Source organism: Bison bison, unplaced genomic scaffold (assembly GCF_000754665.1).
Source record: "Bison bison bison isolate TAMUID 2011002044 unplaced genomic scaffold, Bison_UMD1.0 scf7180017864495, whole genome shotgun sequence".
NCBI lineage: Eukaryota > Metazoa > Chordata > Mammalia > Artiodactyla > Bovidae > Bison > Bison bison.
In genome coordinates, this window is record NW_011495054.1 from 2306594 (window position 1) to 2321785 (window position 15192).

The 15192-nt window shown below is 41.7% G+C and overlaps 1 protein-coding gene across 2 annotated transcripts in view; it reads left to right on the forward strand.

Moving 5' to 3' along the window:
- MED13L (mediator complex subunit 13-like) overlaps positions 1-13040 on the forward strand; it is a 257483-nt gene extending 244443 nt beyond the window's left edge. For both annotated transcript variants that reach the window (XM_010828557.1, XM_010828558.1), the window contains exons 24-31: positions 1546-1769; positions 1958-2100; positions 4922-5080; positions 5849-6025; positions 7168-7325; positions 10010-10171; positions 11815-11927; positions 12898-13040. In XM_010828557.1, the coding sequence (XP_010826859.1) occupies positions 1546-1769; positions 1958-2100; positions 4922-5080; positions 5849-6025; positions 7168-7325; positions 10010-10171; positions 11815-11927; positions 12898-13030 (1269 nt within the window). In that variant the 3' untranslated portion in view covers positions 13031-13040. The remainder of the gene's footprint in view (positions 1-1545; positions 1770-1957; positions 2101-4921; positions 5081-5848; positions 6026-7167; positions 7326-10009; positions 10172-11814; positions 11928-12897) is intronic.
- Positions 13041-15192: the final 2152 nt, after the last annotated feature.

Here is a 15192-nt window from a genome sequence, read left to right on the forward strand (position 1 = left end):
CCCATCTCTTTCAGAATTTTCCACAGTTTATTGTGATCCACACAGTCAAAGGCTTTGGCATAGTCAGTAAGTGTACTGCTTGCTGAATTTCTATAAGTAAAAATATTAAGGAACTAAGAGCCAGAAATAAAGCATAACAAGCATCCATCTCCAACATCTCTTCTAGTCACTCCAGTGGTAATCACTATTTTGACTTGTAACAGTGTAATTTTGCCCATTTTTTGGCTTTTATGTAAATAGAATTATAGTTTACAGTCTTTTGTGTGACTTTGATTCAGTGCTGAGAATTACCCATTTTGTCGCCTGTGATGGTTTTTTCATTCTCTTGGCCATTTGATGCCCTGCTTGTGTAATTTTATCACAGCTTAGCATCCACGTTACTATTGATGGTTATTTAGGTTGTTTTCTCTTCTGAGCTTTTTTTTTTTTTAATTTAAAAACTAAAAGTAGAAGTTTTTATTGAGTTCTTTAAATTGCTACTCCATATTTTTCTTATTACTAGAAAAGTTTTTAAGCAGCCATTCTTAACTTGACCAAAATTTTAAAAAGCAAAGATATTTTGTAAATGTGTCGCACACACGGGTGACAGAACCCTACTTTTTCTAAGAGGACATTCATCTGAATAAAATCATGAGTTTTTAAGTAAGCCTCCACCAAGTCTTCTGGTAATTGAACAGAAGCAAGCCCACCATGGTCCATGGGAGATGGGTTAGACAGACAGATGTTCTTTCAGTTTTTCCATAATTTCATTCATTTTGTTGCTTGGAATTAGCATCACAGTTTGCAGGGGCTTCATTGGTACATCATCAAAGGACCATCGGCCTCCCAGACATGTGTCACTCTCCTCCTGCACCGAGTAGTTGAATTTCAGGATTGTCTTCTTGTAGAAAAATTCTTCTTCTGCATTTGCAAACATTAACTCATCTTTTTTCTGGTTGCTCCATTTCTTTTTGGAATTCTTTTTTCCTGCTTCCACAAACATCTTGCTGATCAGAAGGTAGAAGTAACACATCCCACATGGCTTGTTAGTTTTGTGTGCCTTTTTCTGAGCTATTAAAATGGATACTGTTAGGAACATGCTTATACCTGTCCTTTGTCAGCATATATGTGCATTTGTGGGTTGGGGATCAGAGGGTACATGTTTGTTCAGCTTTTAAGGCTGTTGTCAATACTTTCCCAAAGCACATCATATACCAGCAGTGAGAGAGAGTTCTAGTCACCCTGTTCTCATGAGTACTTGATGTTGTCTGTCTTTTGTATTTCACACATTCTGGTGGGTATATAGTGGTTTTAATCCTAATGACTTTCCTAATGACTAAGTTGGGCCAATTATTTATTTTCATAAAGAAATACTGGCTTGAGTTCCCCAGCTCATGTGACTTATACAGTCTTTTTGTATCATTATTTATTTATAGGACTAGTGGGGGTGCAGTCTATTGTCATTTCTCCCTGTTGGTTTCCCTCAGTGCTATATGGGGTTTGTTGTGAACACCGAATTGAGTTGCTCTGTGTTGTTACTGATTCTGATTTTGATTCTTATTTCAGCGGCCCAGCCCGATCCAGCTTTACTCCCCTCCTTTTATATTGGCCCCAATCAAAGACAAGCAGACAGAGCCGGGAGAGACGCTCGGTGAAGCGAGCCAGAAATACAACGTGCTCTTTGTGGGCTATTGTCTGTCTCACGACCAGCGCTGGCTTTTGGCTTCCTGCACTGATCTCCATGGAGAATTATTAGAAACTTGTATTGTAAATATTGCTTTACCAAACAGGTGAGGAGCCTTGGTGTTCGTGGTGCATGGAGACTGACACTGTGCCTTTTCTCAGCTCATGGATATTTCTAACTCTCCCACCTAAATGCACTGGGTACCATGTGGGTGGGTTCTTTGGAATTTTCTTGGCTTTGTCGTACTGAGTAATAGCTCTGACTCATTTGGGGACCCTTTTCCGTTTATTTGAGGTCACGGAGGAGTAAAGTATCTGCACGTAAGATCGGACTGCAGAAGTTGTGGGAATGGTGCGTCGGTATTGTCCAGATGACATCTCTGCCCTGGAGAGTTGTGATCGGGCGACTCGGGCGTCTAGGCCACGGGGAACTCAAAGGTGAGAAATTCCTGAAGCAAAGGAAAGGAAGAGGGCTGAGCTAACGTCATTAACTAAGCTGAGGGAGAAAACAGTAAAGTTGGGAGTAAGAGTAGATAGAGCACGTTATATTTTCTGATTCTTCTAAATGTACGGGGTAAACTTGTGACTTTTAGACTTTCTATTAGCAACAGAATCATTTACAAAGAAAATTTTAAATATTGAACCTAACAGAAAAATAATTCTTTATATTAATCTATAAAAGGGACACTAAATTAGAATTTCTAACATTTGTGTATTGAGTCAGTGAGAAGAACAAGTGGTTTTTGTTGTTTTTTTTTAAACAAGTCAGTTTTACCTGGAAAATTTTATATCAGATTATGGATGATCGTAAACGTCATATACAGCCTTTACTTGCATTTGCTTGTTTGTTTTTGATGGTTGATGGTGAGGAGACTGTATTGTTTCAGTGGCGTGATAACAAGATAGTCCTTGTTGACAAGGACAAGTAGTTGCAAATTTGAACCATCTTTATAAAACATCACCACTATCTGATAGTCTGTGGTCTGGAAATTTAAGAGAACAGGTGTTTTGGTTTTTTTTTTAAAGTTGAATCCCCGAACTTATATTCCTTATAAGAAATACAACAAAGGAATAAAAGTAAGTGCCGTGTAACACCACTGACCACTGGCAGCCGCCTTGGCTGATGTTGAGCCCAGCTCATTCATTATCCTCGTGGAGCTACTTGTACAGTTTTATTTGAACAGGCCTAGATTATCTTTTTTTAAGGCCTATCAATGGCGTATCTATAAGAAGTCCAGTATACGCATATAGATGTGAATTTTTTCTAAGGTGTGTGCAAAAGCAAGCATGTGTCACAAATTAGCCTGGTAGTTTTCATGTTTCATGTGTATATTAGGGCAGAGTTGGCAAACTTTCTTTGTAAAGGGCCAGATAGTAAATATTTTGGACTGTGCAGGCTAGCTGGTCACTGTTGAGCAACCCAGCTGTTCTATTGTATGTCACAATAGCCACAGACAGTACCCCCTTGAGTGGGCATGGCTGTGTTCTCAGAGACCTTGCTGACATCAGGTGGTGGGCACGACCTGGCCTTGTGGACCCTTGTATTGGAGTGTGCATAGTATTTCTTACGTGAAATTTATATCAGGTATTTGGGGAAACCCTGAAATAAACCCCCTGATATGGAGATAACTCGTCTTGTATCAAGTGCCCAGAGGGGTTAATTATTAGGGTTTAACAGCAGTTTATACAAATATATAATATGTATTAAGTGTTTGTTTAGGAATCTTCTTATACACAGAGTTTTTTTTATTATTAAATCATACTCTAGGCCAAGAGAAAAATATCACCCTTTTCATTTTTAAAAGAATATTATACTTATAATGAGTCTGTATCAGTAGCCTGGAGGTCTAATTCATTAGGGGATTCATCATTTCATTTCTGTCAGAATTCCTATCTTCTCTCATAGTATACCTTTTAGTCAATCTTACTTCTTAAAGGCTTTAAGCTACTCTTAACCCTTGGGAAAAGTTAGAATGTAATAGAAAAGAAGTAGAGGAGATGAAAATATAGCCTAGTAGTCTAGTTATTTGGTGTTTTGGAAAATTATTAGAGCTGTTGCCCTCCCTTGTATGATTTTTTAGAAGGGACACAAGTGTGACCAAGGGCTCCATCAGAAGACTGAGAGAAAACGTGCCTTCAAGGAGTAAACACAGGAAACAGCCTAGTGTCCAGGACACGAGCTTCTTCCTTTGGGGAACCGAGCTCTGCACCGTCTTGCATTTCTGTGGGGCAGTAGCAGATACGGGTCCACAGATTTCGGTTTTGTGAATCTCTGTTCTTTATCACCACAGTGTTTCTGATAAAAAGAATCATACTGGCTTTTCTTTCTTATTTGGTTCTTAAATACTGAATTCACATCTCTCGGGTTTTTCTGTGGTTTTTTCAACATACACCCTCCTCCGTGTTCCTTGACCCTTTTTATTTCAGCCACTTCTGTTCACTGTTCATTGGGAATATGAAATTTTCGTGAAAGTTTTGGGGTTTTTTAAACTTTTTAAGGGAGAGCAGCATGTGGCGGTGGACAGGTGGCATGGTGTTGCCTCGGGTGTGACAGTGCACAGCTGCACTCGTGTCACACTGATGGGCTCCTGTGTGTCCAGGGTCAGAATAAAGGGAGGGCCGAGTGCTCTTCAATTCCCAGAGTAACATTACCCTCTGCGGTTCTGTGATGAGATATCCTGCCTTTGTTTGGGGGCAAGAAACAAACAATAGAAAATTTGTGCCACCTTTTTAATCTGAACAGCTAATGTGGCGTTATCTGGAGCATGTTACTTGGACCCATTGCTTACCAGCTGTTCGGGGCATGCCAGGAAAGGGTCCCCTTGGTTCCTTCTGCTGCTCGCCTTTGATGAAACCACCAACCTAGAGCAGTAAACCAAACTGAGGTTCGCCCACAGCTGTGCTCTCTTCTGAGGAAAAGTATCCATGAGGGTGTGAAAGAACCAGGCCTGGAGAAGGAGAAAGGGCAGAATAGACTGGCATCCCCAACAGAAAGTATGCGCACATGTGCCTGCGTCTGTGCTGGGCCCCCACGTAACCTCAGTCTCCATAATGGTGGGCCTTTGTTCCCTTGTTAATGAAGTGTAATCGAGGTCAAGTAACATTTTCTTTGTAGCAAGGAGGGGAACCTGTATAAAGACATATTCCCTTTAGGGCCCAATCCTGGAAATTCAATTATCAGGCAGAACTGGTAAAACACTCAAAGCTCACATCAGTATGCATTTCAAAGACTGTGTGAGACTGTGGTATTTGATTCCAGATTGGAGTATCCTCCTCGGAGAATGTTCACTACAGACAATCAGTAAACGGCTCAAGGACGTGTGCCGGATGTGTGGAATCTCTGCCGCAGACTCGCCTTCTATCCTCAGTGCCTGCCTGGTTGCCATGGAGCCCCAGGGCTCCTTTGTAGTGATGCCAGGTAACTCTCTTGTCAGTTTTCTTAATTAGGTATCAGAGTACTTCAGTCCATTTATTCTGAAGTTCACACACAAATATAGATTGTATCCTTATGAAAAAGTTGTACTCAAGGCTCAAAAGTGGAAACCGTTTGGTCTCTTCCAAGGGAGTGGTTTGTGACTTTATTATCTGTTAACCATCACTTGGGAGAGAGCCTGAGTCCTGAGTGTGATCGAGAGCTCTTAGAGTCATGGCGAATTATTTGCCTGACCCCGGCCTGTGAGGCGGGTTACATCATTTCTTTGTGCTCTGTCCTCCTTATGACATGGGGTAGTTGGCTTTGATGATTGAATGAGATGAGTAAAGATTTAGTATGGAATCTAGCATATAGTATGCATTCAATAAATATGCATTTTAACAATTTTTAGTTGAATGGTATCATTTCTACAGAACTGCGCTGTTGGGAGAACAGTCCTTTATAAATTATTAGCAATCACAGGAGAACAGAAGGTTTTATTTTTAGAAATACTTAATTAAATCATACTTGGTTGGCTCAGTCCAATTTTATCTTAACTTTCCTAATGTGAAATCTGGCTTGGGCTATCATAGGTAAATGCTCTGAGTCAGTTTCTTGAAAATATTTAAACAAATGGGCTCAACTTTAAATGTGTGTCCATCATGGCACTTGTGTCAGACTCATATCAGTCCAGCTCAGGTCCTCTTAAAATGTATTTCTGGAGTTGTTCACTGCTACACAAAAGGAGTGAATACCTTTTCCCTGCCTTTTAAGATGCTGTCACAATGGGCTCTGTTTTTGGTCGAAGTACTGCACTGAACATGCAGTCATCTCAGCTTAACACCCCTCAAGACGCTTCCTGTACACACATCTTGGTGTTCCCGACGTCGTCAACCATCCAGGTGGCTCCAGCCAACTATCCCAATGAAGATGGGTTTAGCCCCAACAATGGTGAGTGGGCACGGTGCAGCTCGACTCCTTCACCAAAATGCCGTGCTACAGCACGGAGTCACTGCGCTGCGGCAGGTTCTTCTGTGTTGTAATGAACGGCTTATAGAGCATGAGCGAACTGAAGGGCTAAGCATCTTTTCGGTCTTGAGGATTTCATTTATACCATTGCCAAGGCCATATAAACACTGTCCTCTCTTGGGTAATTAACGTTCTCCTGTTTTTCATGAAATGAAAGGCAGAAAGTGTCTGTGTGCTGTGATGTCACTCTTTCAATAAATATTTCTTAGCTGGTTTGAAATGGGTGAAGACTACTGGGCAGTAGTCACACAGCATCTAATTCGCTCTGAAACAACTCCTTAGTTGATGATTCTTAATAGATATTCTTGGTTTGAATATCTTAAAGCATTTGTTAACTGAGTATAAACTGTAAAATGCTCAATATTATGCAGCCATTTACAGTGTCTTTTGAGGGGTTTTTAGCAGCATTTGCTCCCGTTAAAGGGGGAGGGTGAAAGGCCATCACCCTGCGTGTGTGCACACAGGTTAGATGTGTAGCATGATCGTGGGGTCATAATACAGAACCAGAACCAGCGGGACTGTTCTTGGTGACGAGGCTTCCCATTTTATACCTTCCAGGTTCTCTGCTGTTTGTGTGCCTTACTTCTATGATACAGGAGAGAATTTCCTAGGGAAATCAGTGTGCTTTGATCTGCTGGTGTAAGAGGCCTCCAGTTTCAGGCCAAGTTCACACCTATTAGCATGCATTAATTCAGCCTTAAGTGTTTTTAGATGCTAATTGGATATATAGATGGAGTGTGCTGTTTTCTTGGATGGCGTCAGTTTTAATTTTGTTTAATAATTAAATTGCTTCTTTAGCTGTTTTGCCATGTTTTATGTGCCTTTGGAGGCTGGAGTTTTATGTTATTTCTCTATTCTGTGCATACTTCACACTAGGAGATCACTAGAGACAGGACACAATGAAAGGCTTATTTGCAGCACCTTGAACCCAAAGGGCACACGTTAAGTCTAAGTGGTTAATGATGCATACCTAGAACAGCCCTAGGCCAGCAGACTGTGTTTTGCTTTAAGTCGGGGCTGTGGATGAGCTTTTTAATTTTTGTGTTTTTCTCTCTCCCCTCTAGATGACATGTTTGTTGACCTTCCATTCCCAGATGATATGGACAATGATATTGGCATATTAATGACTGGGAATCTCCATTCCTCTCCTAACTCCTCCCCAGTCCCCTCCCCAGGCTCTCCTTCTGGAATCGGCGTGGGCTCTCACTTTCAGCACAGCCGGGTAAGCATGACTTGGGAAACTTGGCACGTTTAAACCCACCGCAGCCTTGAGGGAAGGCCCCTAGAGGTGCTGACCTCCGTTACCACATCCGCCTTTCCTCCCGGTGGTCCTGATACAAGTGAAGTCAGTGTGGCTCTGTTGTTTCATTTTGAGCAAAGGCAGGAATTCTAAAGAAATGTATTACCATTCCTGATGACTGTGTTTAATCAGAAGAATAGTCCATTACAGCTGTCAGAGTTTTTTGCAATTGTTTTCTGAGCAAAAATTAATTTTGGTTGCTTGCCGTTTCCCAGTTAATTGTAATATTTTTGCCAAAACAGCAGCTTTTCAGAGACTAGTTCAATAATCCTGCTTATTCAACATGCAGAATAACTGTGTTAACTGAAGAACACACTGTTGATGGTTATTCGGAAAGAGGCCTCCCTTGTCTTGGTCTGTGTTTTCCACCTTTTGTAGGCAGTCCGACCTCCTGTGTAGCCAGCCTGCAGGAATGGAAGAGCCCACAGGTGGCTGATTTTGGAGATGTGTCCATGTTAATGCCAGAGTATTAAGGGACAAAACAGAGCTTACAACTAGTTTCATCTTTAAATATCCTAGGGATATTAGAGGTGAACTAGCAGAAGATTGAAGCATTAAAGGTTCTGCCATAAAGCTAGGTGATGCATGCCTTATCCTGGTCTTATACTTAAAATACTAAGAGACTGAGGGCTTGGACACAGAAAAATAGCTGTCCAGTATCTTAAACTGGACAAGTAAAAGCAATCTGTTTACCCTCATTTAGACACAAAGATGTTCTTAAAGGACTTAGGTTTCTGTCAGGTGGGACTTTTATTGCCAGCCCTGAGTTCACTGAAGGACAATCAAGAGAAGATGGAAAACTTCAGTTACAGAGCAGATGAGACCAAGGAACGGCAACTCAGTAGTCTGCCTTCATGTTACTGCCTGCCCCCTAATTTTCCCTTCTGGAGGAAGAGATTGTACGTGTCTTGACTTCCTCCTCAAGCATTTGCCCGTTAATGACAATTTATTGGCTCACTGGAGATTGTGATGGGGACCAAGAATACAACTTTTGCATTGAGTGGTTGAATTTAGGATTACCGTGATTCTGGAGGCCAGTAGCGCTGCAGCGAGGAATGTGTGCCCTGGAGGTTGGTAAACACAGCTCTGAGTTACAGCTCACTAGCTTGTGCGATCTTGGACAAGTTTACTCTACTTTTCTCAGCCATAGTTACCTTAACTGTGAAATGGAAATACTAGCAACTATCTACCAGTACTGGTGGTTGTAATTCAGCCTGTCCACTAACAAAGAATTGGTAACTGAAGTATGTTAGTTTTGTGAGAAGCAGAGGTGTGCTGTCTTTTCTCCCTTGGTTGGTGCCTCAAGCCATTGAATGTCACACTTGAAACAGTTCTGTGCTGAAGCTGGTCAGGTGGCCTTTTCCACTCCTGAACGCCTGCAGCCGGGTAACTCTGACGGGCTTTCAGCATTTCCTCCTTCTGAACCATTAACCCTTCTTTGATATTCAGTTAAGAGGCTACAACAGGAGAAAGCATTCAAAGTTGCAGTTAGTTTTTCTTAAGCAACTCAGAATTGCTACAACTTGGTGTAGTAGTTGAGGGTTTTTTTTTTCTTTGAAACAGAAGGCTTTTGAGAACAAATGAATTACTTATTATTGCTTGCATAAAAGGTACATTTTCAACTCTTGAGGCTAGCTAAGAGAGTCAAAGATGAGGAAAATGTCAATTAAAAAAAAAAAAAAACGCCCAGTAAGTCTCTCACAAAAATCTCTTACTCCTGGGATTGCTGTAAATTGAAACAAGACTTCCCACTGCTGGCAGGTCAGAGACCCTTGAGTTGTTACGACCTGTTGACAGTGGACAGTCAGGCGTCTGTTTTTGGGTGACTGCAGGGGAAAGAGCAGATGGGTGTGGTGGTGCGGCGCCTTCAGCTGTCAGAGTCTACTCCTTCCATTTTTAGTTTGTTATCTAATAATGCCATGGAGCAGATTTTATGTTCTGCAGAAAAGGAAGCAGAGAAAATAAGTCTGTTTACTCGGCTGATGTTAGTTTTATGTATATATCTCACCAGATGTCCGTGTGTGGCAGACACTGCCTCCCCTGCCGCCCTTTCTCCATCAGTTCATCTGTGTGAGGTGCTACCAGCCTGGTCACTACAGTGTGCACGGTGAACTGATGAAACCTGGGTGACGGTGTCAGAGAGGACGAACTTCCAGTTACACAAGAAGTGTCTGCAATGTAATAATGCATAGTTAATACCATATTGTAGGGACTTCCCTGGTGGTCCAGTGGTTAAGAATCTGCTTGCCAATACAGGGCACAGAGTCCATCCCTGGTCCAGGAGGACGTGCCGCGGGACAGCTCGGCCTGTGCTCCACAGCCCACACGCCGCAACAGAGACCCAGCACAGCCAGAAAGAAATCATTTAAAAACACCATATTGTATATTTGATAGTTGCTATGCGTAGATTTTTTTTTAAAGTTCTCATCAAAATAAAAACCATTCAGCTCTGTGTATGGGGATGTTCACTACACTTAAGTGATGATTTCCCACAATTAGAGCCGTCATGTGTGCATGGCAGTTATATGGATTTCTTTTGAAAAGATTTTACAGAAAGCTTTCTTTGGTGATAAATGCTGATCACGCTTTGGGACTTTGTCTTTCAGAGCCAGGGTGAGCGTCTTCTTTCTAGGGAAGCACCCGAGGAGCTGAAACAGCAGCCTCTAGCCCTTGGGTATTTTGTGTCAACCGCCAAAGCCGAGAATCTCCCCCAGTGGTTTTGGTCATCATGTCCCCAGGCTCAGAACCAGTGTCCCCTCTTCCTAAAGGTTGGTTTGGTGTCATGTTTGAAGTTTTGGCGGGGGGGTGGGGGGAGGTGCGGCGGAATGAATGACTTAAAACTCAAAATTTGGTGAGAATTTGTTCCCTGATTCTCTCATGTCTACTTGAAATCTGAGGCTGTTTTACTTACAGCTAGAGGCAGAGAGCAGAATTTAGGAGAGGAACCCAAAACCATGTCACAGAGGAATGACATTTCCCCAGGGAGGAGACCTCAGGTCACCCTGTGGTTCTGTGTAGGATTACTGCCGTCAGGGAAGTTACGCCTGGGGAGGGAGAGGTCAGTAATGACTGCTTGTCCTCCTCCTCCCCTTCATGGGGGCCAGTGTTCTTTTTAGAAGTAGGGCAGGAGTGAGCTAAAAACCCTATGTTTATGCATGCCTTTCCTGTATATTTCTTTTACTCCAAATTAAAGTTAAAAGCAAAAGATCTCTCACTTCACTTTGGGTGAAAGAACCTAGAAGAAATCCATAGATTGGCAAAAATGCAGATGTTGAATATCATACTCTTTCGGCAGGACTGTGGCATACCCCTTCTGATGCAGAAGTCCCACCACAGAGGAATCCACGTTATACACACACATACACCTGGATGGTTAAAACCAAAACAGTTTTCTTTTCCTGATGACTTTAACACAGTATTATGAAATCAAAGAATTTATATTAAAAATCCATAATCTTTACCGTCAGAATTATCTTCTCCTCTCTTAAAAAAATATACATTTTTAAGCTCTGTTTACTGAAAAGACTTAGAGATGATAGCTTAGTAGCAATAAACACCTTTTTTGACACATGTATGATTTCTCAACACCACTTACTATTCAAAGAATAAGAGTTCTCTAAGGAATGACTGATTCCAGGACCAAAGTAAGAAATTCATGATGTCCTGAGACATCTTTTCATGCCTAAAAGCATGGAAGTTACCAAAGATTATTAGAGTCTTTTCTAAGAACCAACAGCTAACTTGGAGGGGTTCCCATTGCCCAGGGATGGGATCAGTCATTTGGTCATTAGAGTGATCAGTGGTGGCAACAGACTGCTAATGCTAAGTCTATGGGTTCATAGTTGTGCTGGAAAAGAAAACATTTAAAATAAGTCACCTTTTGAAGGAGAATCAAACATTTATGTGGCCTCTGCTTTAAATATTTCAAAATTAATAAAGTAAAACTATGCTAAAACCCTTATGTTAAAGATTGATGGGGAACTTCATAGTTGATAGAACATGCTGATACCTGCTGAACCCAGGGCTCTGGCATGGTGCTTCAGGTGGGATAGCACGTGCCTCTGGACTGACGCTGGAAGGGCAGTACACCAGTGACGGAGCACGGAGGTCAGGAGAGAGGATCACGGTGACACCGTCAGCCACACCCAGACTGTGGGCCTCTGCAGATTAAAACCTGTAGAGGGACACTAATTATTTGTAGGGCATTTGCAAAAATAGCTTTTTCCCTCTCTCTATTCTAGGATATGGAGTTATTTGGAATCACCTTGGGGTTACTGAGCAGCTTGAATCCAGGGACTTACAGAAGCCCTGACTCCTAAGGGACTTTAGATAGTATCTGCTGCTGGCAGACGTGGGCTTCCTTCCCAAGTTGACTAGGCCCGAACAGTAACATTCTCTGTTCTTTTACCAGGCTTCGCTGCATCACCACATTTCTGTAGCACAGACGGACGAACTTCTCCCCGCCAGGAATTCTCAGCGGGTTCCACATCCTCTTGACTCCAAAACCACGTCTGATGTTTTAAGGTAGATTCAGACCTAGACAACATAGCAGTACAGTTTGAAATTATATGTTTTAATGAAAAACACCTTGGAAAAACAAGAGTAAAATGTGGTGTTTGTGGAAGAGATGTTACCTTTTGTGCAGTGGAGCACTGTCGAATTAGCCAGTGAGAAACCACATCCCTCCAACGCATGCCTTGGACGGACGGACAGACAGACAGACAGGGCAGCAGACGTCGTCACACCGGTAGTTGGGCATGAGCACCGCTGCTGTCACTTCCTGTTCCCAAGCGGCAGTCATGGTGATGAAAGTAGATCAGATTAGGCGTGGATAGGTAGAAAACCACGTCTGAAGCTTAAAGCACTTGACTTTGAACACATTTTCTACCCTCCCTGACATAGATTATATAAATAAAGTAAAACAAATTCCATGGTTGGGAAATACCTCTCAGAATTCTCTTGCACTTTAGCAAGCTATAAACATGCTTCATATACCTTGAGAAGATATGTAAGCTTTTTCTAATGTTTCCTAACTCTTAAATGATTTGAAAATTATAATTAAAGCAAGAACCTAATCTACATGATTTTGGCTTCCAGAGCCTCTAGAGCAACACCATCCAGTAGAAGTGAGTCACATAATTACCATCTTAATATGGCTACTAGAAAAATTTTGAAATTTTAGTAATATATAAAAATATATGATAATGATCATATAAATAGTATCATTTGAATGGTAATCAACGTAAAAATAGTCAGGAGCTATTTTCTCTGCTTTTTGAAATACTCAGTCCCTGAAACCCCTGAGCCCGTTCTCTACATATACCATGTCTGAGTTGATGAGGGGCGGTGGCTGCCGTATCGGACAGTGCAGGTCTGGAAGGAAGGGGAGTCAGGACAGGCGCTCCGGGCTAGGGCGCGGGACCACTTACAGAATGAGGTCATGCCTTCGTCCTGCGGCCGCCAGGCACCCTGACCTGTGTGTTCTCTCCGGCAGGTTTGTTTTGGAGCAGTACAACGCTCTGTCGTGGCTCACGTGCAATCCGGCCACCCAGGACCGTACCTCCTGCCTTCCCGTCCACTTTGTGGTGCTCACTCAGTTGTACAATGCCATCATGAATATACTCTAATTGGAAAAGCACTTGTTCTCTCTGGCTCAGTTCCTTCTCCCTGCAACCTCAGTCCAAGAAACCTGCGACACTCTGAAATACCCCACTTCCTCCTTTGGAGACCACTCTGCACAGTCCCGCACTGTGATTCCTTCTCAGCAGGCACATGTCATTTCTGCGGTGTTCAGTACCAGAGTGACTCGCTGACACTCCTCTCATGGACCTGGAAGCTTCCACGAGCAGTGACTTTCAGCCAGTGTTACAGTGTGTGCGGGCCCCAACCACTGGGCCACAGGAAGTTTTTCTGTTGGTTTTTAAGAGGGAAATAGAAGAGACGGTGTCCTTTTGCACAAGAGTCTGTGTTTTCAGTCTCTGTTTAACATGGGCAGTGTAGCCCTCGAGGAAACCCTCCAGTTCCTGGTGTATGGCCTGTGGGTTACCTGAACTCCATAATCTGGGACTTTTGAAAAATAGGAACCAGCTCAAGGACATGATTTCATCATAGGGTTTCTGTCTCTCGTGCTCCCATCTAGACTGGCGTGAGTGCTTTGGTTGACTTTATACCTGTGTGTGGATACAAGCGGTCTGGAGACGTCTTCGTTTTGTTTATTTATTTTAGGTTGTTCTGTCATGTGACTTCTTTTATTTTTATTTTTTTAATTCGCGAGGACCAGGTACAGTAGCTAAAAACCCAACTCAGATCCACCATAGGATTCTTTGACTACATACCTCTGTCCTAGAAGCCGGAAAAGGAGTGAATACAAATTAGGGAGGATCATGCCTACAAAGTAATAATATATTCAAACCACCCAGCAGTAGGTTTTGTCAAGAACAAACTGGGTAAACGCTCTGCCATGTTCCTTATTAGAAGTGGCCAGCGTTTCATGAAGGACATTTTTACACAGAAGGCAGTCAGGCTCCCCCCAGAGCCATGGAGGCAAGTACCTTCGTTAGTTTTATATAGTCACAGTGGAAACATATTTTCTAGTGAATTCTTACTGAAAGCCAGGTCTCTCCTCTCATTAGATCAAAAGGGACTCATGTACATATCACAATCAAAAGTGTTCGTTCATAACATCAGTTATAAATATGGTGAATTTTTTCTGGACCATAGGAATATTATTTCAAAGAAATATTACAACTTAACCATTAAATTAGTACTTGAAGTTGAGCCTTTGTGGTGGAACTTTTTAAAAACAAACAAACATGCCTTTTTAAAGCATTAAGGCTAACTGAAGTATTTTATGACTCCTCACCCCAGGCCTGAGCGGGTTGTCCTGAAGACCCCGTCTCTACCCCCTACCTTGCTGTGCGTTTCTATCTGAGGGCAGTGGGTGTGGGCTTGCCTCCCGTGAGCCACTCTGGTCAGGCTGTAGAGTTCTAGTCATCTGTAGAGAGAATCATGCAGATTTTAAAAGTTCTTCCAAGAAACTTCCATATTCTGGTTATTAACAAAAAAAAAAAAAAGAAAAAATGTAATAACTGATGATTTTGTAAAAGTATTTTTCTTGAAATAATCTAACGTTTAAAACATTAAAAAAAAAAAATGTGTGGTGGGAATGTGAAAGCAGAGAAATCACTTGTAAATGGATAATTTTGTTCTCTGTACCACCAATTGAGGGGGAGGGGTTGACTTTCGCAATGTATAGGTTAAAAAATCTGATATATCGAACCATTTGTATCTAATGTGTACAGTGTAAAATTGACTTTAAAAATATTGCAGTGCTATTTTTTCTTAATCAGAAAGGAAAAATTCTCAAGGCCTTTTGAAGAGCATAAGATGATGAAGATTGTAAACTTGTATAAAATTATCTTGGTGAGAAGACAAATTGTAAAGTAGATATTTGTAATCTTTTACCACTTTGGGGTTGCTTTTTTTCCCAGAATTCATCAGAACTTTGAATTTTTTTTTTTAATGGGCTGTTTTTAATGCAGGGGCTTTTCTTCTCTAGAAACCCAATTCTCAGCAAAAAAAGAAAAAAACACAAAAAACTAAAAAACCCCTACAAAAACTTAAAAAAAAAAAAAGGCAGCAAAGGGTAGTTTTCATCTGGTGTCTTTTATTTAAGTTTTTTAAGTTAAGAAAAAGCTGGTGACATATTTATACGTTTTTGTGCAAAAATAAATGAATGGCAATAGATTTTAAAAAAATCTTATTATGTACTTCTGTGTGAAAAAGTCTG